General features: G+C 46.4%; 6 protein-coding genes across 6 annotated transcripts; 4 read left to right on the top strand and 2 right to left on the bottom strand.

Annotated features, from left to right (window-relative positions):
- Positions 1-210: 210 nt before the first annotated feature.
- On the bottom strand, positions 211-3,275 carry TSTA_116460 (kinesin light chain, putative; the record flags this gene model as incomplete). The annotated part of the gene is made up of 3 exons (XM_002481803.1): positions 211-2,218; positions 2,276-2,854; positions 2,900-3,275. The coding sequence occupies 3 exons, from the start codon at positions 3,273-3,275 to the stop codon at positions 369-371; spliced, it is 2,805 nt and encodes a 934-aa protein (XP_002481848.1). The 3' UTR covers positions 211-368.
- A 2,515-nt stretch (positions 3,276-5,790) lies between these two features.
- On the bottom strand, positions 5,791-6,284 carry TSTA_116470 (uncharacterized protein; the record flags this gene model as incomplete). Its single annotated transcript, XM_002481804.1, has 2 exons — positions 5,791-5,853; positions 5,908-6,284. Coding segments are annotated over 2 exons (440 nt in total), but the record flags the coding sequence as incomplete, so codon positions are not given.
- Positions 6,285-6,979: 695 nt separating this feature from the next.
- TSTA_116480 (Impact family protein) lies at positions 6,980-7,972 on the top strand (the record flags this gene model as incomplete). The annotated part of the gene is made up of 2 exons (XM_002481805.1): positions 6,980-7,594; positions 7,619-7,972. 2 exons carry the CDS (start codon positions 6,980-6,982, stop codon positions 7,970-7,972), a joined length of 969 nt encoding a protein of 322 aa, XP_002481850.1.
- Positions 7,973-9,431: 1,459 nt separating this feature from the next.
- On the top strand, positions 9,432-10,888 carry TSTA_116490 (uncharacterized protein; the record flags this gene model as incomplete). The annotated part of the gene is made up of 1 exon (XM_002481806.1): positions 9,432-10,888. One exon carries the CDS (start codon positions 9,432-9,434, stop codon positions 10,668-10,670), a length of 1,239 nt encoding a protein of 412 aa, XP_002481851.1. The 3' UTR covers positions 10,671-10,888.
- Positions 10,889-11,103: 215 nt separating this feature from the next.
- TSTA_116500 (60S ribosomal protein L4) lies at positions 11,104-12,564 on the top strand. The gene is made up of 3 exons (XM_002481807.1): positions 11,104-11,352; positions 11,429-11,579; positions 11,644-12,564. Exons 1-3 carry the CDS (start codon positions 11,148-11,150, stop codon positions 12,404-12,406), a joined length of 1,119 nt encoding a protein of 372 aa, XP_002481852.1. The 5' UTR covers positions 11,104-11,147; the 3' UTR covers positions 12,407-12,564.
- Positions 12,565-19,177: 6,613 nt separating this feature from the next.
- Positions 19,178-21,073, top strand: TSTA_116510 (uncharacterized protein). The gene is made up of 2 exons (XM_002481808.1): positions 19,178-20,161; positions 20,228-21,073. Exons 1-2 carry the CDS (start codon positions 19,221-19,223, stop codon positions 20,277-20,279), a joined length of 993 nt encoding a protein of 330 aa, XP_002481853.1. The 5' UTR covers positions 19,178-19,220; the 3' UTR covers positions 20,280-21,073.
- The last annotated feature ends 24 nt before the right edge of the window (positions 21,074-21,097 follow it).

Consider the following 21,097-nt stretch of genomic DNA (forward strand, 5'->3'; position numbering starts at 1 on the left):
ACATGCTTAACTGGATGTAGATAGTATGTATTCTGGTAAAAAAATGAGTTGTATCAAACCTTTTTGCGTATTGGTAACTTAGTACTGTGAATACAGAAACATCTGAAGATTCGATGCAAAATGTAAACATGATAAACAGATAAACAGTGGCATGTGCGGTTATTGCAACCTGTTTGCCAACCCGCGGATCGTGTCAAGGTTCACCCTTGGCTAACAACATACAATCCTTTCAAAACAGGGGATGTTGCCAATTTCAGCGGCTTGATCCTCGAGGATTTACTATGTGCCTGCCCCCGACGTACGTGATAATCATTATGAATAATACTGTATCTTGCAGCCACTAGCAGTACGATACCCACTACAGTATCTCAGCAGAGTCTCTGAATCCCAGTAATAGCTAATGCCAAGAGTGGAATAACAACTACAGAGATTAGCCAGATTCGTCCAAAGCGCCAACTGCCGGAGTCTGCTGCATTCCAGGAGCTGAGTATGTGGGATGAGGATGTAGTATCTGGGTGATCAGGGCCCAGGGCTTTGATCCGGAGCTCAAAGCATTCTTCCATTAGAGCAAAGGCGGCCTGGATATTTCCGAGTGATTTCCAAGTATAGGCAAGATTGCACATGCTGGTCAGAGTGTCAGGATGCTCAGGCCCTAGCACCTGTTTCCGGGTCTCCGTCGCCTGCACCCCAAGCTCTTCTGCTTCCTTCCATCGTCCTTGATTCTGGTATGTTACTGAAAGGTTGCTCATGCTGGTCAGAGTGGAGGGATGCTCAGGCCCTAGCGCCTGTTTCCAGGTCTCCATAACCTGGACCTGCAGCGCTTCTGCTTCCTTCCATCGTCCTTGATTCAGGTATGTTAATGAAAGGTTGTTCATGCTGGCCAGAGTGACAGGATGCTCAGGCCCTAGCACCTGTTTCCGGTCCATCATGACCTGTGCCAACAATTTTTCCGCTTCATTATTCCTACCGTCGCTGTACAAGCAGGCCCCCACCTTCTGGATATAGTCAATATACTGCTGTTGTTGTTCGCGAAACTCGCGTTCACTCAACAAGGATAGAGTGTGGGGTAAATATTCCCTCCAAAGCTGTCGATTGGTATGGTCATTATGAGGGAAAATCTCATTCAATCGGTCAGCTGCTTTGGTTATATAGACCGAAAATTGTTCCTCCTTCCTCATCCAGTTTCGAGTTGCCAGATGTACCAAGCGGTGAAGGGAAATAGAGGAATTCCCAGGTTGGATGGTAATAAAAGAGTAGGCGCTGAGAAGCCCAAGAGCATCTCTCATCTTCAGTTTGGATCCTGGCTGTGGAAGAAAGGCCTGCGGTATATTGCGTGGATTGACACAAGCCATGAGTGATAGGTATTCAGCGGCGAGTTGGTCCAGCTTCTGAACCTGACTGAATGAGATTAGCCACGTCTTGGCTATCGGACTCTGTATATCGTTGTAGCGTCCATTATCACCAAAATCCTTGCTGAGGAGCTCCACAACGTCTGCCTCCTGCTCTTCTAAAAGTATCAAGTAATCAGACAACATTATATCTTTTTTGTTGATATATGCAGTAGCCTGGCTGATAGCTAATGGAAGAAACGTCAGCTGCTCAAGCAGAGCAATTGTCGTACGAGAATCATGAAGCAGGTCGGTGCGAACTAGAGACTTTTCCAGAAACTCCATGCCGGTCTTTTCGTCGAGTTCGCGAACATGTATCACATAAGGGGATGCTAAATCCACCGCTAACTCTCGATTGCGGGTCGTAAAGATGACGTGGCCGTGGTTATTGACAGGAAGGAAGTTCTTTAATGGTAGAGTATCATTATTACCATTAACCCACATATCAATATCATCTGCATTATCAAAGATCAGAAGCCACTTTTCGTCATTTTGGCTGAAGTAGGTCTTGATACGCTCTTTTATCTCTGCTGGCTTCACGTCCTGGAGTCCTACCATTTCCGCAATAGTCATACACGCCTGCTCAACAGCCTCGGAGCTGGTGCAAGGGATCCAAAAGATTGAGCATTCAGGCTCTCTGTCTCGCATCCGGTATGCTAACTCCAGAGCTACTTGTGTCTTCCCAACTCCACCCAGTCCAGTAATAGCAAGCCTTTTTGCTCTATCAGGCACAGATATTAAATCCTCTAATTTCTGGATTTCGTCGTGGCGGCCCACGAAACAGTCATTTCTCTCAAAGGGGGTCATCAAGTGACGAGTTTTACTCGCATCTATCAGGAATATAAGACAATTGATATCACCAAGCTCCCACTAGACAGTTCACTGACCTTCGTGGTCTACAGGCCAGTAATCCAAGAAAGCCTTTGCCGCTGAGGCTCCAGTTGCTGCTGCATATGCTTGCCACAACTTGTTCTTGTGACTGTCGGCATAGTCACACACACCCTTGATAATGATACACGAAACATGATCCCACACCCCCGCCCCTTCCATTTCAAAGCCAATGGCGTTCTCCTTTCGGACGATTTCATCACGGTGCTGTCCGGATTTCATTACCGTGTCGGCAGAAGCGACGGTTCCAATATAGAGAGAAGTCTGGACAGCTTCTGAGGGCTCTCGATATCGGATTGCTTGACCTTTGTTGCATTCAAGCTCATTGCAGCTCTGCCTTAATGCCGCCTCACAAATGTTATCAGGGGAATCACTTCCAAAACAGGAGCACCCAGTAGAAGCATGACTATAATGTTTGTGTGGGTAAGAGGCATTAAAAAGAATATCGTCGGCATTTGGACGATACCACTTCGCCCCTCTTTGCTGAAGAATGCGAAGATATTGTTGGGTCTGATCCTGGAGTTCACGGCGGGCATTTTCAGCGCGGAGACCATTTAGAAGAGCACAGATCTTTCGACCTAGTCTGCTGAGTGTGTCCTGGACGCCAGTCTTTCATTGAAAACCGCCGAGGTATTGTCTGCCAAAATCATATTTGACCACAAAATTACTGATGATCACATCGCCAAGAAATATCTCTTGATATTTTGGTGGCGGTGGTGCGCCTCCACAGATACCGACAACTAAAGCAAGCTCGACGCCTGGGTAGCTGACTTTCAGGCTGGCTGCAACACCTGCTGCATTTCCTTTGCCCATTCCTGGTATGTAGCACAGGACCACATCATGCTTGCCAATCCTTCCATTTATATATGCATTCGCGCCACCTGGCTGTTTGCCATAGTATTTTCCGAGCCGGTCGTACTGTTCATCGAAAAGGGCTTCAACGGCGTCGGCCTCGAGAGGAAGGGCGATCGCAAAATCCTTACGGGTTTTCGGGCGCATTTCTACTAAGAGCAGCACGGATTATCGAAGGATTTAGGGTAGAGATTCAAGCAGATTCTACTGTATCAAGGTCTTGACGACGACAACACCTGGAGACGGACGGTCAGCATTAACGTCGTGGGAGAACAGGGGCAGTTTTGTGTTCACAGCCTCCCATCTATACTCACCAACCACAGGGCTGCAATAGCCGCCCATGCCCTCAGGGGGTAGCTCATGAGGCTGGCATCAGGCTGTTTCTCTGAAGCAGCCAATAACGTAATCGGACAGCGAGTGGCACCTTCAATACACATACAAAGTATTTAAAATTATAGAAATGGCCTCTAAACACCCTATCATCAATGACCTCTTCCGTCTGCGAAAAGACAAAAAGGACTTGGAGTATGAGCTTTTAGATAAAGATGACCGATTAATTCAGCTTCGAAACATACCTAAAATAACCCATTAGCTGCATATGGATTAGTTATGATTCATGTTAGGGTTTGAAATAAATCTATATGTGTACATTTGGGAAAGAGATTTCTGGTGTGACTGTAGCATCTTGGCTGACATGCGTATCAAATCGATGTGATCTCTTTCGCTCCGGTGAACCCTTTCCATCTCCACTGTTAGGTGTTGTAGCGAAAGTGAAAATGCATGGACTAGCGAGTCCATTCCAGAGTAGTAATGCACTCTGCTGACATTATCATCTGGCTGTGGCAAGCATATATTCAATTCTTGTATGCACTCCGCGGAGTCACGCAAGATTTCATGAACTGGTCCTCCGTTCATTGGAGACATCAGTTCGGGTGGGATCCCATTAAAAGCCATACTCTTAAGTTTTGGGAACAGATGTTGCAGGTATGCTTTCCGATATGAGCGCAGGTTCCAAGGCCCTTGCAACAATATGTCATGGAGGACCTCTATCCCACCTATTGCGAAATACCTCTGGAGTTCTTTTTCAAGATATTGATCCCCAAGTGTGTCGATCACATCATCGTCATCACGAAATGCTGGGTTGGGCAAATAGGTCTCACCGACCTTGGACCAGAATGTCGCAATCGGTAGGAATGATATACGTCTAGGAACTAATTTCTCGCGGCTTCTCAAGGCAGTGCTTTGTCAGAGAGTTTGGAGAAGCCCGGGCAAATACTTCCATGGGAATATGGAAAGATCTAGAGGTACCGCAATGAGAAAATCTGCAAAGTCACTGGGACGTTGCTATTCTTACAAAGATCTTGCCGTTGCTTAAGGGTGTTCACTCTATCATATTCATCACACACTTTTACGACATGTCAAACACAGAACCATTGTCTCATTGCAAGACTAGTTCTCATGGGCATTCCCTAGTAGAAGAAAGAAAAGTGAGAAAGTTGAATGATCAAACACGAGTTCTGGTACATGACTTAACAATTTCTCATTCTTGGATACCAGTTCCAGATAATCCAAGTCTGCTGAGTGTGTCGAAATGCGCAGAGTGCTTAGAATAGGCCACTCCTGCACGACAAGATTTGCGACGCGAGACACCAATCCCAACTTCATGCGATCTTCAACTTCCAGATCATGTCCGAGCAGCTGTTCTGCCACAGGATATGCACCAGTATGTATGTACGCCAAAAATTCTTCGAAGTTCATTTGACTCAGTTCATGAAACACTTCATAGATGTTTCGACTGTACGTTTGAAGAATCGAGACCAAAGAGACAGCAGAACGGGAGCTTGGGGAAGACGTCGCAGACAAATCGCGTGTACGCGTTACGATTTGTATCTAGATATCGTATGTGTCTGAGAAATGACTTGGTTTATAGATGTTTCTTCCAAAGCTCGTGATACCTTTTGAGTTGGCAGATGGATGGCAGGAATGGAGATTTCTCGTATTAGAAGAAGAAGAAGAACGAGGAAAGTGAGGCAGGAGAGGCAGGAGAGGTAAATAAATACTTAAGCTCAGAATATTGGAGCCTGAAACCAAGGGCATCTCTCAGTGAATGAACGGTAGTTTCCGGACATACGCCTCTCTGTTTGTTCAGTTGGTACAAAAACTAATGGTTACTTGCAGATTCCCCAGTCATATAAACGTTTGGCAATTGAATAAATTAGGAGGAGAATGCACTCACTTCTCTATAATCTTTGAATTCGACGACTTTAATTTTCCCTCATTTCATGTGTCTTTGATATTACCAACTAAGGACATCGTGTCAGATAAGCCCTAAAACCGCCAGAGCTCCAAGACGAATGGCCACATTCATATGCAATTGTCACAAAGTAGAACTCTCGGCAATTCATGAGGCTGTTCCATTATTGTCAAGGATGTCCGAACTATTCTAAGTCTAAAGGAGAAGACAAAAACTTTTCTTTCCTACAAACCCTCCCAGAGAACGACTTTAATTGAAGAGGGAAAGAAACCTAACTACTCCTGACGCCAAAGCCACTATACATAAAAGGATAGCTCGAAACCAATAGACCTTCCGTCTGTCCATAATACTCCTATTACGCAAACGCTGCATAACCCATTCATAACAACTCCGTAGTTTTAGAGGGATTCATAAATATTTGTAATAATAATACCAGCCGCGCGATAGCTTGCCTTCTTTGAAGTCTTCTGTCTAAAGCAATGGTTAATTTGTATCGACAAACCGAATTCGGGAGTAAGTACTTACTAGATCCTCACAAGACTCATCCACCATGAATTTCTCATCCTTCATCCGCTGCCAATCCAATCTATTCCCTGAGAATGTTTGTGCAAGATCAAAATCAATACACACAACCCTGTTCGTGGATGTCTGGACAGTCATGTTTCGAGGGTAAGGGTTACCGTGATATATTCCAACTGCATATATCTTCTCCAGAATTGTACAAAATCCAACCATGCGGTGGTCTGAATATGTTGAAAGATTGATCCGATGCAAGTCCGGAATATATTCGATGAGGACAGCGTTGGGGAGTTGCTTATCTTTCAAAGCCGCTTCAGAAAAGGTTGGCACGATTTTGCGTCGATTTGTTCTACCACTCCGTAAAAGTAGGGCAACACACATTGCTAGGAGAGTAAATGCTTTTGAAGACGACGATATGCAGTGCTCTCACAGATGAAGGAATCGATTTTGCGATTTTGGGGTCGGCAATGAGATCTCTCTACTATGTGGTACTGGAGTCGTCTTCAGGAATGTTCGGTAATTGAGTTGATCAAGGCCGACATACTACCTTTAAGATGCATATCCTTCCTTGACTGGTGACTTGAAAAGTAGTAGAAGAATCAGATTCCTTAAGAACCTGGCCGAAAGTGATATCACTGATTGTTGGTCCCCATGGCTAGTTTCCCACAAAGTAATCCTGCTACTAGCTAGTAGACGCAGACACACAGTCTCTCTTGAAGAGCTTTGCTCTCTGAAACATTGGTGTCATATATTGTTATCGAGTCTTCTTTCCATCTGCTTGCTCTACTTAGGCCTTGCTTAGTGACTTGTGTAAAGACAGCGCGTATGTCGACTGGTGTCTTACCTGCAAGCGCTGTGTTTCCCCAGTGGACTGAGGTTCACCCCAAAGCTTGATATTTTCAAGTACATTCTGTTCTTCGATCATATTAGATATTTTGTTGTTGCTCGTTACAGAGGATGTTGATTTAGCCGGGGTTATATTTATCCGGAGCCTTCTATGGAAGGTTGTCCGAGGCGGGGCGTCGCCATCTTCCAACTTGAACATTGATGAATCGAAGAGAGCAATCGCAACGATGCGATGTCTTCCGCCCTCGAAAATCTGCAGCAACGAGAGCTTGCTGAAGAGATTGAGGCGATAAATGCAATATACGAACCCGATACGATCGAAATCAATACAATCAGTTCAGCCTCGGACAATGTCCCACGAACGCTAGATTTGGGAGGAACAGATAACAGCACCGCTGCTATTACCACGACGATACGATTGCGTATTCCGGAGCATCCTCACCTATCGTTTATATTCGGGTTTGACGATGAGTATCCGGAAACACCTCCCCGAGTAGTTGGGACAGCATCGACCTCCTCCCGCGGCGAAGGGAGTTTAACTGTTGATGTGTTAAGGGATATTGTCAGCCGAGCACATCAACCGGGGCAAGTCTGCTTATTTGAAGTAATCAGCGAGGCGACTGAAAAGTTTTCTGAATTGAGCATTGGTGGAACAACAGACCCTGAAAATGCATCGAGAGGAAACGAAACACCAGTTGGAGAGCATGCCACGGACGATCAGGTTGACCAGACTGCCGATAATTTCATGGCTCTCTCTTTGAAAGACTCATTCGGCATAGATAGCCCTCCCGATTGGATACTGTCCGATATTGTCACAGAAAAGAAATCAGTTTTTGTCGGTCGTGCGGTACCTGTTACTAGCAGAGACCAGGCAAAGGCGTATCTAGATTACCTCCTAGCAACAGACAAAAAGGTCGCAAGTGCGACACACAATATTAGCGCATGGCGTATTCGAGAGAGAAAAGATGACAACATTGAAAGGATATTCCAAGACTGTGATGATGATGGAGAAACCGCTGCGGGCGGACGTTTACTACATCTAATGCAGCTGATGGATGTTTGGGATGTGCTAGTGGTCGTTACGCGGTGGTATGGAGGAATCTTGCTTGGCCCGGATAGGTTTCGAATTATTAACAATGTCGGGAAAGACGCACTTATCAAGGCGGGGTTTCAAAGGGATGCTTCGAGTGCCAAAGACAAAGGGAAGAAGAAGGGGAAAAAGTGAAATATCTGTTGAGTCTGTAGATTTTTCGCTGCTATGTTACGAGACTATTCGATATAGGTCACCGCACGAAGTCCAGGCCAGTTGTTTTTCTCTAAGCCTGGATAGGGTACATAAGAGGGATTGCCGATACTATTGCGTTTGTGACGCTGTCGAATTGCTTTGGAGTATTTTGAATTGCAACTGTCATACAGGGAGGGTGCATGGAATTAGGGTTCATGGAATCACGAGACCTCTCATTACCAAAGTCATCTCCTCGATCACCGAGTCGTACGTAGTTCAGCATCCTAACTCAGTGGTAACAGAAGTAGGACAGATCAAGGGTCACAGAATGTAGAATTCAATATTCTTTTTGTCATCAAAAATTGTGTCATAGTCGAGATGCTCTTAGAACATTACATCTAGCCTCGTCTTGACATGAGATCATCGTCATCACACACTCGAATGCCTAGATCTTGAATAATTCACACAAACCAAACAATCGGCCAAAAAAAACCGAATGACTCGACAAAATTGTTTAATTTTCAGACTTCAAGATTTGGCAGCAAGTTTCATCAAATAGCCAGGGACTGTAATCTCGAATTGCTGATTGGTCCATTTCACACCTACTGGCCTCCTTGCGGCTGTTTCAGACGAGTCTGTTACCTTGCTGGGCAGTTGACAATGGATATTGTATCTGAAACTGGGGCTCAAGGGGATAACCCGAGTCGTCCTTTGAGCCGGTTTCAACTGCCTTAGTGTGGTACTTTAAACTAATGGTGTGTTTCTGATTGTCGAGACAAGACGAGGGATCTAGTTCTTTATGGCACACAACTTTGGACAGATCGTATCATGAGTCAAAGAAAGATGTATCTTGGAAGACTTGACTTGTAAGATTCCTTCCCTCATGTATCCTTGCATGAAACACGGCTTCTCCATGGCAAGGGACTTTTCGTCAATCCCCAGTTGACTATGTCTCTTCCTTGGCAACAACCTGCCAATAGGGAGGAGATTCTCAATAAAACAATGGGCTTGTATCAAGAATGAGGAATTATTGGTGAATACCATTCAAACACTTTGCGCTAGTTAGGTGACACCCAGTCAATAGCCTCAATAATACCTTTCAATCCTGTACCATATATATGACTATCCCCCTATGAGTCTTGGCTATTTCATTATCTTTCTTTCCTTTCCTTTCGTCACACGCTGCACAAAAATATTTCTTTCCCATCAACTTCATTTTTTATCCTTTCTGTTCTTTATCTGCAGGTCAAGTTCTTTGACAGAACCGTTAATCCCTTCACGATCCTTATAAGTCATTGTCACCAGGAGTAGACGCGATTATCACTCTTTTCGACATTCAATATTCTATCCTTTTGGGATAAACGATCCTTTCTTTTTGTCCTACTGAGTCGGCTGGAACCGCTCAAAGCAACAAAAATATTTTCCGCCTAAGAAAGAGTCAGCATTTTTAACCTTCAAAATGTTTCTCACGAAGCAACATCTTCTGCTTTCCGCCTTCCTTGCAGCTTCGACTGTGCAGGGACACATGAAGATGTCTTCTCCTCAACCATTTGGACAAGACAGCCTGAACAATTCTCCCCTGGCTGCTGACGGCTCCGATTTTCCTTGCAAACTACGAGGAGACACCTATTCCTTTACACCCGCTACGCTTGCCGCTAACACCTACCATGTGGGCGACTCACCTGAGCTGAGCTTGGTTGGTGGCGCAACTCACGGCGGCGGTTCCTGCCAGATCAGCTTGACAACCGATCTAGAGCCTACAAAGAACTCCAAGTGGATGGTCATCCATTCCATTGAAGGAGGTTGTCCCGTAAACGCAGCTGGCAATATCGGAAACGACGCCAACGCCCCTGATCCCACAAAGTTCCACTTCCCAATTCCTGATATCGCCCCGGGTCGCTATACTTTGGCTTGGACCTGGTTCAATCGGATTGGTAATCGCGAAATGTACATGAACTGTGCTCCTGTTCAGATCCTTGCAAAGGGGGGTAGCAAGAAGCGAGAGGAGAAAACATCGATATCCAAGCGTGCTGATTTCCCTCAAATGTTTGTCGCTAATATCAATGGATGTACAACTACGGAGGGAGTCGACATTCGTTTCCCGAATCCGGGCAGCTCGGTAGAACAACTTGGCCAGGCTTCAAATCTTCAACCATCGGGCCAGCCTGCCTGCTCTGGAGGTTCTGGACCCGTTACTGGTGTTGTCCCTGCATCTCAGCCTACTGGCAGCACCTCTGCTGGCGGTTCGTCTGGCAGCTCTTCTAGTGCATCTGGCGGTGCGTCTGGTGGTTCCTCTGGTTCGGCTGGTGCTGCTGGCAGCGGCTCCACAGAAGGAGCTCCAACTACCTTCGCTACCGCCGCTCAACCAACTACCGCGACCGCTCCGGAAAATACCGTGCAGCCAGTTGCTTCCCCACCAGCAGAACCTTCCGCAAACCCAGGTGCTGGCGCCGGTACTGGTGCTAGTGGCGGTGCTACTTCTGGTGGTCTCACTGGCGCATGTTCATCCGAAGGTATGTGGAATTGTATCGGCGGTAAATCCTACCAACGCTGCGCGAGTGGTGCCTGGTCAGCTGTTCAACCTATCGCTGCTGGAACCACATGTCAGTCTGGACAGTCTGCCACGCTCAACATTGTTGCAAAGCGAGAGTATGGTGGCCACATACACAACCGACGACATCTTCTTAGTACGGCTTGATATTGAGTTGTAGCAGCTGGACTGCAAGTCATTGACGCGTCTTTTCTCTTCTTTTGCCCTGGAGGTTCTTTAACTTGGTTCATGATTTTTAAACGGCCGTGCATGTACATGAGAAACGAAAAATGAACATGGGAAACATTCTTCAATCATTATATTATTATTATTCTGACTGTCTTGCACAAGTCATATAAAGAATCCACCATTGTTTTTGAGTCGTCATGAATTTCCCAGCTTAAATGAACAAAATCGTAGGAAATAGAACATGATTGGCTGTAAATTTTAATGTGGGCCTGCCAGTAGCAGCCGAAAAAGCCTTAGCCCTAAACCCTTATTTCCTCTTTCGGCTGAATTACCCGCACCTGGCGGCAGAATCCACTAAGCGAGAAAAAAATCCACATCTTCAATCTCGAAGCTATCTCAACATCCTGACTTCGATCTCGACAACGACCAAACGACACCAAAAACTTGTCGACAACAATGGCGTCCCGACCAACCGTCACCATCGCCACGGCTGAGGGCAAGCCCTCTGGTGCTACTCACCCTCTGCCCACCGTCTTCTCTTCGCCAATCCGCCCGGATATCGTCCAGAAAGTTCACACCGGTATTGCGAAGAACAAGAGACAGCCCTATGCCGTGAGCGAGAAGGCTGGTGAACAGACTTCTGCCGAGTCCTGGGGTACTGGTACGTTTTGATCGTAGAAATTGGGAGAATTGGCTACACATTGGAGGATTGAAATTGATTTGGATTTGAATTACAGGTCGCGCTGTTGCCCGTATTCCCCGTGTCTCTGGTGGTGGTACTCACCGTGCTGGTCAGGCTGCGTTCGGTAACATGTGCCGTTCCGGTCGTATGTTCGCTCCTACCAAGGTCTGGAGGAAATGGCACCAGAAGGTCAACCAGGGTCAGAGGTAGGATAAACTTGATAGGAAGGGCATTCAAAGGTTGGAGATGGTTCTAATTGACATTGTTTAGACGCTTTGCTACCGCTTCTGCTTTGGCTGCCTCTTCCGTTCCTTCTCTTTTGTTCGCTCGCGGTCACCGTGTCGCCAATGTCCCCGAGGTTCCTCTCGTGGTCGAGTCCAAGACCTTCGAGAACGCTGCCGTCGCCAAGACCAAGGCTGCCGTTGCCCTCCTCAAGGCTGTCGGTGCTGGCCCCGACCTCGTCAAGGTCCAGAAGTCCCGCAAGAGCCGTGCCGGTAAGGGTAAGATGCGAGGCCGTCGTTTCCGCCAACGCCGTGGTCCTCTCGTCGTCTACAACCCTGAGACCGACGGCAAGGAGCTCGTCAAGGCTTTCCGCAACATCCCCGGTGTTGAGACCTCATCTGTCTACGCTCTCAACCTCCTCCAACTCGCCCCTGGTGGTCACCTCGGTCGCTTCATTGTCTGGACTTCTTCTGCTTTCGCTGCTTTGGACGAAGTCTACGGTACTACTACTACTGCTTCTGCTCTTAAGAAGGACTTCCTCCTCCCCTCCAACGTTCTTGCCAACGCAGATATCACCCGTATCATCAACTCTTCTGAAATCCAGTCCGTGCTCCGTGAGCCCAAGGGTGAGGCCCGCACCAAGCGTCCATTCGTCCAGAAGAAGAATCCTCTTCGCAACAAGCAAGTTCTGCTCCGTCTCAACCCTTATGCTGCTCAGTACTCCAAGGACAAGGTTGGTCAGCAGAAGATCGAGGCATCCAAGCCCGAACGTGCTGGTGAGCAGTTCCAGAAGATCCTTGCTGAACAGTAAACCTTTTAGCAATCTTTTGTTCTGTTTTTCGTCATTTTCTGGCACCTTTTCTTTGTTTCTTCAAAATAGGGGTTTTTTTATGTCCACTACCACTAGTTTCTAGCACAGCTACATGAAATGAATATGCATGCGTGCCATAATGTGTGATGCTATCAATGAACCAGATATGATTCGACTTGGTTTCTCGACGTAAGGGTGTATAATCTTCTATCTCATGACCGATCCTATTGACTTGAACTGTGTATTGCATTGCATTCTCGACGGATTGTCGATTGTAGTATCCGATTATGGAAATCGGTACGTAATACCGAAAGAGAGATACTACACATCCCAATGCCATCCCAATGTCATGAGTGAATTCCCAGCATCAGTTGGGAGAATATATGCATGTCTCAAATTCAAGTGTTAGTACCTTCCAATCCATGCCCGGAAACAACGACGACATCCGCGAAAAACAACAGAACAAAACCCTGTCGAAATCCAATACATAAGATATTCAAGAACGCATATTCCGAACCTGGAACAATCGTCCGTTGTATTCCATGGTTTTATGCAGAAGTCCATCTCAAACGTTGGATCTTGCTCAAACATCTCCCCGGAGATTCTCAAAACTTCAGCTCCCTTCATCCTATTGACGGGCTGTTTTTTCCAATCGAGATACGGACGTAGGCGCGGAGGAACATTTCACATGTTTTTGTTGCTGCTGATCCTTGTCGGTTTTTAATATATGGTGCAGATCAAATCATGCGGACTTCGCTTAGATAGGTTGAAACAAGCCTCCTTGTAGAGACAGGGTGCCCGTAAAAGGAAGTACGTGCCCTAGCAAAAAGCTTACCTAGGTACGGGCAGACGCACGAATCAGCATTGTACTAAAGTCTGGAAAGAGGTTGGTTAATATCATCTAGCTTCAAAGAATCTTGAGCATACTGACTGTAGTATAGCTAGACGGCTGGCTGCATCGAGCTTAGGCAATAGGGTTCCTACGTTAAGGAGTTATTCCAAAGTTGGAGATTGCCAGGTTACCCATCTACGTAGGTATGTCGAAAGAGATATGACCAAACGGAAGGAGAGTGACTGAGATAAAAGCATTATCAACAAGATACTACCTATGTACCCTACTGCATGTATACCGTACCGTATACCAAGCCCGATCACCGAAAGAATTCGGGAAAAATAATCCGTGGAAGTCCGGCATGCTCTAGGTACATTATACCTAGATAGCTTAAATTGATTCTAATATAGACTCACAGGTATTGCTACTTGTCTGGCCTGTATGTACCCACACCTACAACTGCTACAAAGGTATTGATAGGGTACATATGATTTCTATCTCGGTCTCGGCTTGAGATCGTACCACTTCGGGGCGTCAGAACGCAAAATCCTCGGATATTCTCAATGTTTATGCACATGCATTTGATTCAGCAATGTTAAGTCAACGGTTGATAGCGTATAGGAGACAAGGTGATATAGCGTCAGCATTGTCTATTGACTGCCCAGGACCTCGAGGCTATGGACGAGGTTCAAATATTGTATATACCCTAGCCCTAACTTATCTATTCATGCTCAGTGCCGCACTAATGCAGCACACCATGATGGCGAATGTATGATATTTTATTCCCGCACGGATACTGTAGATCTATAAATAACGTCAGAAGGCAAGTCGAGTTTAAAATTGAGATTCATTAACGACTAGATAAACGAAAGGGAAAAAAAAAAGGAAAAAGAAACATAGGTTTATGAGCGACGGTCCGCTACTTGCATCTGCCTATATCCCGAAGTCTTCCCACCTTATCCAACATCTACGCACCAATTGTCGAGGCCAGATTCATGAGCTGGGACTTGTAGTTGTTGGTTAGTTCGTAACATATTTGACTCGGTTAATTCTGGGCGTGGCTGCGACGTCGTATTCGGTCAGGATCAAGTAAGTTCTGGGGGTGAGACAAATGGATGGATATCATCATGTAATACGATGTACGTAACTATGTGCCTGGTATAAACTTCAATATAGCAATGGCATACAGACAAAAGAAGAGAGGATTATCCACGGACCAGATCGACAGATTCTCGAATCTCCGGGTTCCACTCAAGCATGCAATAGTCAGTTTACTAAAAAAACGTACTGATAGGGATTACGGAGTGAGGATGCTAACTAATCAAAAAACAAAACACGTAGTACGTACTACATCATGACCTTACAACTACGTAGCTACAACATCCTAACTGTAATCTTCAATGCGCGATTAATTTGAAGTTTCCGGTGATCCCTCGAGGCTTGAAGGTATCCCCATTCCAGGCTAGGAGAGTTGGACAAGGCGGAACGGGAACGACAGCACGTTCCTTCCGATCGACTTAGTGCCGGGTTACTAATAGGGTAGCCCGGATGTAAGTTAGTACTCCGTACGTAGGCTTGATGTCTGATAGAACGCGGATACGAGGCTATCGACAGTTATTGGTATAAGGTGAGGCATATCTCGGACAGGGATGAATGGATTGAATGCACTCCTTTCAAAGTGAATTGGAAACCACGGCTTTCTCTCCCAGGACTGCAGCTCATCTACAGAAAAGTCCAAAGGACTTAAGAATAGGTCAGTCGTTTTTATACTTTATCGTGGCGTACACTTGTAATGCACACACGGGCTTTGGTCGAACTTTCCAAACATTTTGCGGCGCTGACAGGCTAATAAAGGCCTAATTGCATCGGCGTTCTGACTGCCGAGAATAAATGATTCAGTAGTCTGTGGTTTGGTCACTGGATGCGAGGAACCCTAATTCAGGTGCGCAATTGCCTATTTCGGTAAATTTGGATCCCCTGCTGAAGCGAATGCTACCTGCGCCTCGCACGATTGGAATTACGTATACATGCTTAACTTTAGCTACAGCCTAGATATCTTTTGCATTCATTTAAGCTGATCTAACTACGTTGTGGTATTTGTTGGTTGACCAGTTATAAGTGACTCTAATAAATTAATGCAGTTCTGGCCGGCTTCTCTCTCACATGTAAGCGAAGACACGGCGCTTGTTCTATTACTAACAATAATACCAAGAGTTAGTCAACTGAGTCAAGGAAATAGGCAGTTGATAGTAAAATCAGCAGTATATACCTGCTGAGTAAGAAGCTGTTGTTCGTTAATATTCTGGAAGCTTGCCTCGTTGCCTTTCTACAGTCTAGGAGAATTTCTCACCAAAGAAATACTCCGTACGAGCTACATACGTAGTCACTACTTTCTATGGTCAAGTTTTTTATTGTGTATATCCAAGTCATACCATCATAGGACTAGAAAGGAACTAAAAATTCAATAGTGTATTAGATAGTTGGACCCTTTCTATGCTAGCTAAAGTCTAGACTCTACCTAGGCCGTCATCTATATTTACTGTACCAAGGACGATGCATGATAGGTCGAAGTATTACCACGCATATTGTAAGTATATACACCCCAGCACCAAGTTCCTCCTCACAGATATTTGAATGTAATAGGAAAGATAATACTACAGAGAAGTCATGTGAATTATGTGTGGAAGGAAGGAGATCTTCCGTAGATCCTCAAATCAAACATCCTTCCTTCATTTTTTTTCGAAGAAAACCTCTTCTCTTGAAAACGTCACTAGTCGTGCTACGTTCGTTTGATTTCTTTCCACCGTTGTTCCCGATTCTTGATCCTTGTCGAGAGACTATGCCGAATGAGCCTACCGTGGCTTGACTAATAACTACGGTGCCAGTAACCCATAGGTCGCTGCACTTATTAATGAGGTAAGAGTCGATACTACATACTTTATTTCAGTGGAGAGGGCGTCAATTCATCCAACGGCAAGGTCTTCTCGTATAATTAATTTTTGATTAGAAAGTGGACCAGTCCTTTTCGGAAGCCCTGCTTTTTTCCCAAAGGAGCGTGTCTTTTGTTCCGACCTCGAGGGCTTGTGCAAAGGGGTAAAACTCTTCACAGCCCCGGAACTTGGAGCGAATAAAACGCGCAAAACCCGATATTCCACTGTCCGTTGAAGCGGGTCGATCTACCTGGTTTTGCCGAAGTGGCTTGACTCTTGGAGAGAAATCTTCCGCATGGCAGCATGCCCAGACGGAGATTTTTACATACCCGCCCAACACGATTTCGCCCGCCTAAATCCCACTAGCTGCGTTTCCCAGCACCGGGGCAGAACTAGCTCAGAACTAGTTGCCAGCTATGTGCCTCTAGCGGTGGCTAGCTGCGCTTCGGAAGCCGCTACTGAATTGTATGGGTCATGCTACTCATCCTTTACGAGAGGCTAATAGTTATGGTCTTCCCCCATTGTGGCTGCCGTCCCCGCCCCCCGGGCGTAGATCCGCTCGCTCTTTGTCCCTGTTCTTGAAAAGTACGTACAGGGGGAACACCAGCCAACAAGGGAAACCCTGCACTCTTCTCTCGGCGTTTTCCAATTCTAAAAATGGCGCCACACACGGTTGCGTTAGGACGTCGGCACTACTGCCGGGCGTTTCCTTCGACCAATTGACAAGAGACCCGCTACCTACAATTCCCACTGCGGTGGAGTATGGAGTTGGATCCAGATTACGTGCGGACGAATACTGCTTGTAAGAGGCTACAACAGTCAGAGATGTGAGACGGCGCTTTTGCCTAGTCTCCCGGACGCACGTCCATATGATAATGGTCAGAATATGGAGCAAACGACGTCAGGTACAAGATGGATCAGCTGGCCGTTAGGCTGTTCTCGAATTTCGATAGAAAATTCTCCTCGGAAATGCCCGTTCGGCAGTTCCTTTTTGTGTTTGATTGCTCACTCAGCGTACGAGACTTTCGTTTGCCTGATGATGTACCCCTGTTCACAGATGCATTGATGCCGACCAGCCGTGTCTGTTGAGCGAACATCGGACTGCAAGACTCGTCATCAACAGAATTTGATTGGCGACCGCGTACTGTTGGGGACAAGAGCTTACCGATAAGATGCACGGTGGACACTGGACGGATGCTCCGTGCTGGGGACAAGAAACAACTTCGGTCGATAAAATTACTTCCACCAGACGGCTAACGTTAGAGTCGACTTAATCTACGGAGTACCAGAACAAGACAAATCGTGTCTCAGCCGAGTGGTACGTCTATCATCTCCAGCCCACTTTTTAGCTTCTTTTGCTTGACTGAAATCGAATTGCAAGCGTGTCAACATCTCGCTGATGATCAGACCTACATTTTGTACAACCTACCTAAAACCTTGAGTGCTCTCAGAAGGCAGCGTCACTTAATTTACGCACAATCTAATCAAGGCCTATCGAGGAGGTATGAGCATAGATCGTACCGATCGATCTGTGACCGTAGACACAGACTACAAGCGCAATCTCAACTCCGTGTGTGGTCTGTGGACTAGACCTGCTGTTGGTCTTCAGATGCCTCGAGCGAATACCTCATACTGCTTAGACTGTACACCTCAATGGCTCCTTGTACGCCTGCAAGCCGCATCGTAAGATAATGCCCAACCCCGGTCATTCTAGGTCTTAGGAGGATTGATACTAGTACTGCAGAGTGAGGGCCAAACGGCGCCGAAGATTTACCTAGGTACTGATTCAGTCCATGCCGGCCCACTATGTAGTGAGTCGCAACAGGCTACAACTAATGGCTGCGGTCCCAATTCTTGGGCATTACGGTATTGGTTTATACTAATTTCTCGATTTCCGCTAGAACCCCCGCCGACTATCTATTCGGCGACCCGGCGACAGCAGCGAAATGGGGCAACAGTAATATGGACGGTATCCTTGGCGATGTGTACTAAAGTTGCTTGTCAGTTAGGGGCTGTAACAGGAAGCCTGTTGATTGCATGGTTCGGCATGTACGTACATACGTAGTATGTACATACCACATCGTAAAGAACGAAAAAAAGCATCTTCCTTGGAGAGTTTAATGCTGAATGGTCCCACTGCCAACGAAGGGTCTTCATCCAGTCGAACTCAGAGCGATTGCGACTTAGTTCTACAACGTGGAGCTTTCGGTGGTGCCCGTTTGGAAATCCTTTCCTATTTGCTCGCAACATCGACCCTCTATATCGGTTTGATCTCCTTCGCATTCGGTTTTCTTCTTTCTCGAGCTCCTCGCTTCAATCAATGCCGAACACATGCACACACTTAAGATCAGTGATCAGTCCAGATCCGCCTTTCATTCGTTGCCTGGTGTTTTCTTGACGGGTCCATGCAGGCAAATCCACTGAAGATCATGCTAGGCTTTTAAAAAGCATCGTGGCATCATATTGACTGTCCGGCCAAGTTCTCTCTTGCAACCAATGTCATACTAACCCATTGTAAGTTGCATCAGATTGTGTCTGGGCACTGCCGCAGAAAGTTCACATACCATCACTTCGTGACACTGGGCTCGCTGTCGAATTGCTCTCAATCGGGCGAGGGTTGTGATATAAACTGAGTGTGCATAATCGTCGACTGTTGGAATTTAATGCTCGAACCCATTCACGAGCCCTATTCGCTTTCTGCAATGAGCATACGCTTTGCTTGCCGTCAATTAATGCCATAGTCTCTTGGCAGTTATTGCGTCATCTGATTACACACGATCGAGCTGGCGAAAATCCTCTCAAAAAAGTGTCTTTGTAGAAGACCTAGCCATCCTGGACCCATAATCCCCCAGCAAGAAACCCCTTGTTGATTCGCTCGTTCACAACAAAGGTAGTTTTGACCTCTTGCCGTTGACGAAACACTGAAAACGACGATACCTTTGCGGTTTTTCGACACCTTCTACAACAGATACCCATATCATCCGCTTTTTGGCAATCCGCGTGATATTGTTACGCAACTGGGTTCCTGCGGACATCATAATAGCAGCCTGAGATGAGTATAACGTATTCACGAATCGAGCATCCTGGCCATACATTTCCTTTGCAGAGTATGAGCTACCATTACGACGGTGGCAGACATGGCCAGGACCGAAACAGTCGCCATTATCGACTCCCACCACCACATTCATCAATCCCAATAGGGCTAATTGCGGATGAGCAACAGACATCATCACACCAGAGAACAGACGCACAGCATTCGAGGAACGATTTTCCTGCTCAGAGAGAAAACCTGCCATCCGTCCACCAACTGCTCTCTGGGGGAAATGCAGGCTACTTACCTTCTCTTCCTCCTCCTACTTCGCGCCATGGCCATAGCCTACAAAATTCGCCATCCATACATTCGCTTCCTCCAAGTTCACATTACAAACCTCCACGGAAATCCCATGGAGGATATCCTGATTATTCCTCTTTAGCCACCTCTGGCGACAGAGAATATGAGGATAATCGATCTCCGCAGTCTGGTACATTGCCGCCAATCTCGCAAGTGGGTATGGAGGCCTCTTATACACGTCCGTCCCATAGATCTCGTTCGCATCTCGTCTCAGACGAAGATTCTTCCAGAAGTCAGTCCAAAGATGCCACAGCAAGCCCGCGGCATTCTGATCCGTCATTATCCCACTTCGTATCAAGCCCCGGACAAGAGGGTTCGCGCCCTGGGTCACGAGGCCCCGCTGTTCCTAATCAGGTCGTTGATGAGCGGTACCTCCCAGGAAAAGGAGTCTGTTATATCTTTGCCGATAACTCTTACTGCCCCAAACTGATTGACGGCCAGCCAGTCAATCCGAATTGGGGTTTGACAAAGGCTGGGAAGGCCCGGAAACGCTTGGCGCAGGCCTGTATTCCGTGCAGAGAAAAGAAAGTGAAATGTCAGCCAAATCTTCCGAAATGTGACCAATGTCAAAAGTCGGGGCGGGAGTGTAGGTTCGAAAGCGCGTAAGTCAATCATTGTATCTGTTCCTTTAGTAATCGGCTCAAGACTGACAGGCTATTCATAATTAGACCTCGCGGGAGTCGGGCGAGATCGTCTTCATACGATCCTCAATCAGCGTGAACGAGATGACTAGTTCAGATGCGGCAAATAGACATTCTTTCAAATTACTTCGGAAGACGACCTCACGGTACATGTTCAATACCTCGACAGGATACTGATTTCTTTGCCAAATACGCAATATTCCACTTTCTCCGAAACAATCCTAGCGCAAGAGACCCGCCGATAATCCTGCGGTTCGGAAGGAGCTTTTCATGAGGGCTATAACCCCGTGATTCTTTGAAAATAGATTCACGGCTGGGATTTTTTTTTCCATTGATGGCCTTCGTACGGCGCAACAACTTTGAATGGAACAAATGAACCATTTGTGTCGACAACCGAAGATCCGCAGTAGTCAAACTGACTCGTTAGTGGGACCCGGACCAAATGTGGCTGGAGATATTGGCATCGTGGCTGTTGCATCCCGAAAAGCGATATAGCGGCTCTCGGAAGAGGAGATTTGCACTCATCTTGATATCAGTAGTCTTGATGTAGTCGGTCAACACAACATTGATGGCGAAAGCGCGATACGACAGAAATTGGAGAACAATTGCATTGCATTGTATACCTGTGTAATGCTGTGCCGTCCAAAGTCAAGGTAGCAATTGACGGGTCTGGACCTGCTGCTATCCCTGTGTCACTATCGACACACATGATGAATGATGTTAAACTCGGCGTTGCACGATTATCATTCCGAGCGAGGTATGCTGTTTCGCAGAATTTCACGAATGTACGGAGTACAAGGTGACCTCTATGATAATAAATTTGTCGTGTATTCTAAGTTGCTTTGAAGCAGCAATACATATTATCGTCGTCCTAATCGTTGCTGAATGGACTAGGGG

This window comes from Talaromyces stipitatus, genomic scaffold (assembly GCF_000003125.1).
Source record: "Talaromyces stipitatus ATCC 10500 scf_1105507295555 genomic scaffold, whole genome shotgun sequence".
NCBI lineage: Eukaryota > Fungi > Ascomycota > Eurotiomycetes > Eurotiales > Trichocomaceae > Talaromyces > Talaromyces stipitatus.

Bases quoted from the DNA above. Each gene is read 5' to 3' on its own strand.
- TSTA_116500 (XM_002481807.1), top strand. From the start codon at position 11,148: ATGGCGTCCCGACCAACCGTCACCATCGCCACGGCTGAGGGCAAGCCC. The intron at 11,353-11,428 runs GTACGTTTTGAT...TTTGAATTACAG, and splicing joins TGCCGAGTCCTGGGGTACTG to GTCGCGCTGTTGCCCGTATT. The intron at 11,580-11,643 runs GTAGGATAAACT...GACATTGTTTAG, and splicing joins AAGGTCAACCAGGGTCAGAG to ACGCTTTGCTACCGCTTCTG.
- TSTA_116510 (XM_002481808.1), top strand. From the start codon at position 19,221: ATGAGTATAACGTATTCACGAATCGAGCATCCTGGCCATACATTTCCT. The intron at 20,162-20,227 runs GTAAGTCAATCA...ATTCATAATTAG, and splicing joins GAGTGTAGGTTCGAAAGCGC to ACCTCGCGGGAGTCGGGCGA.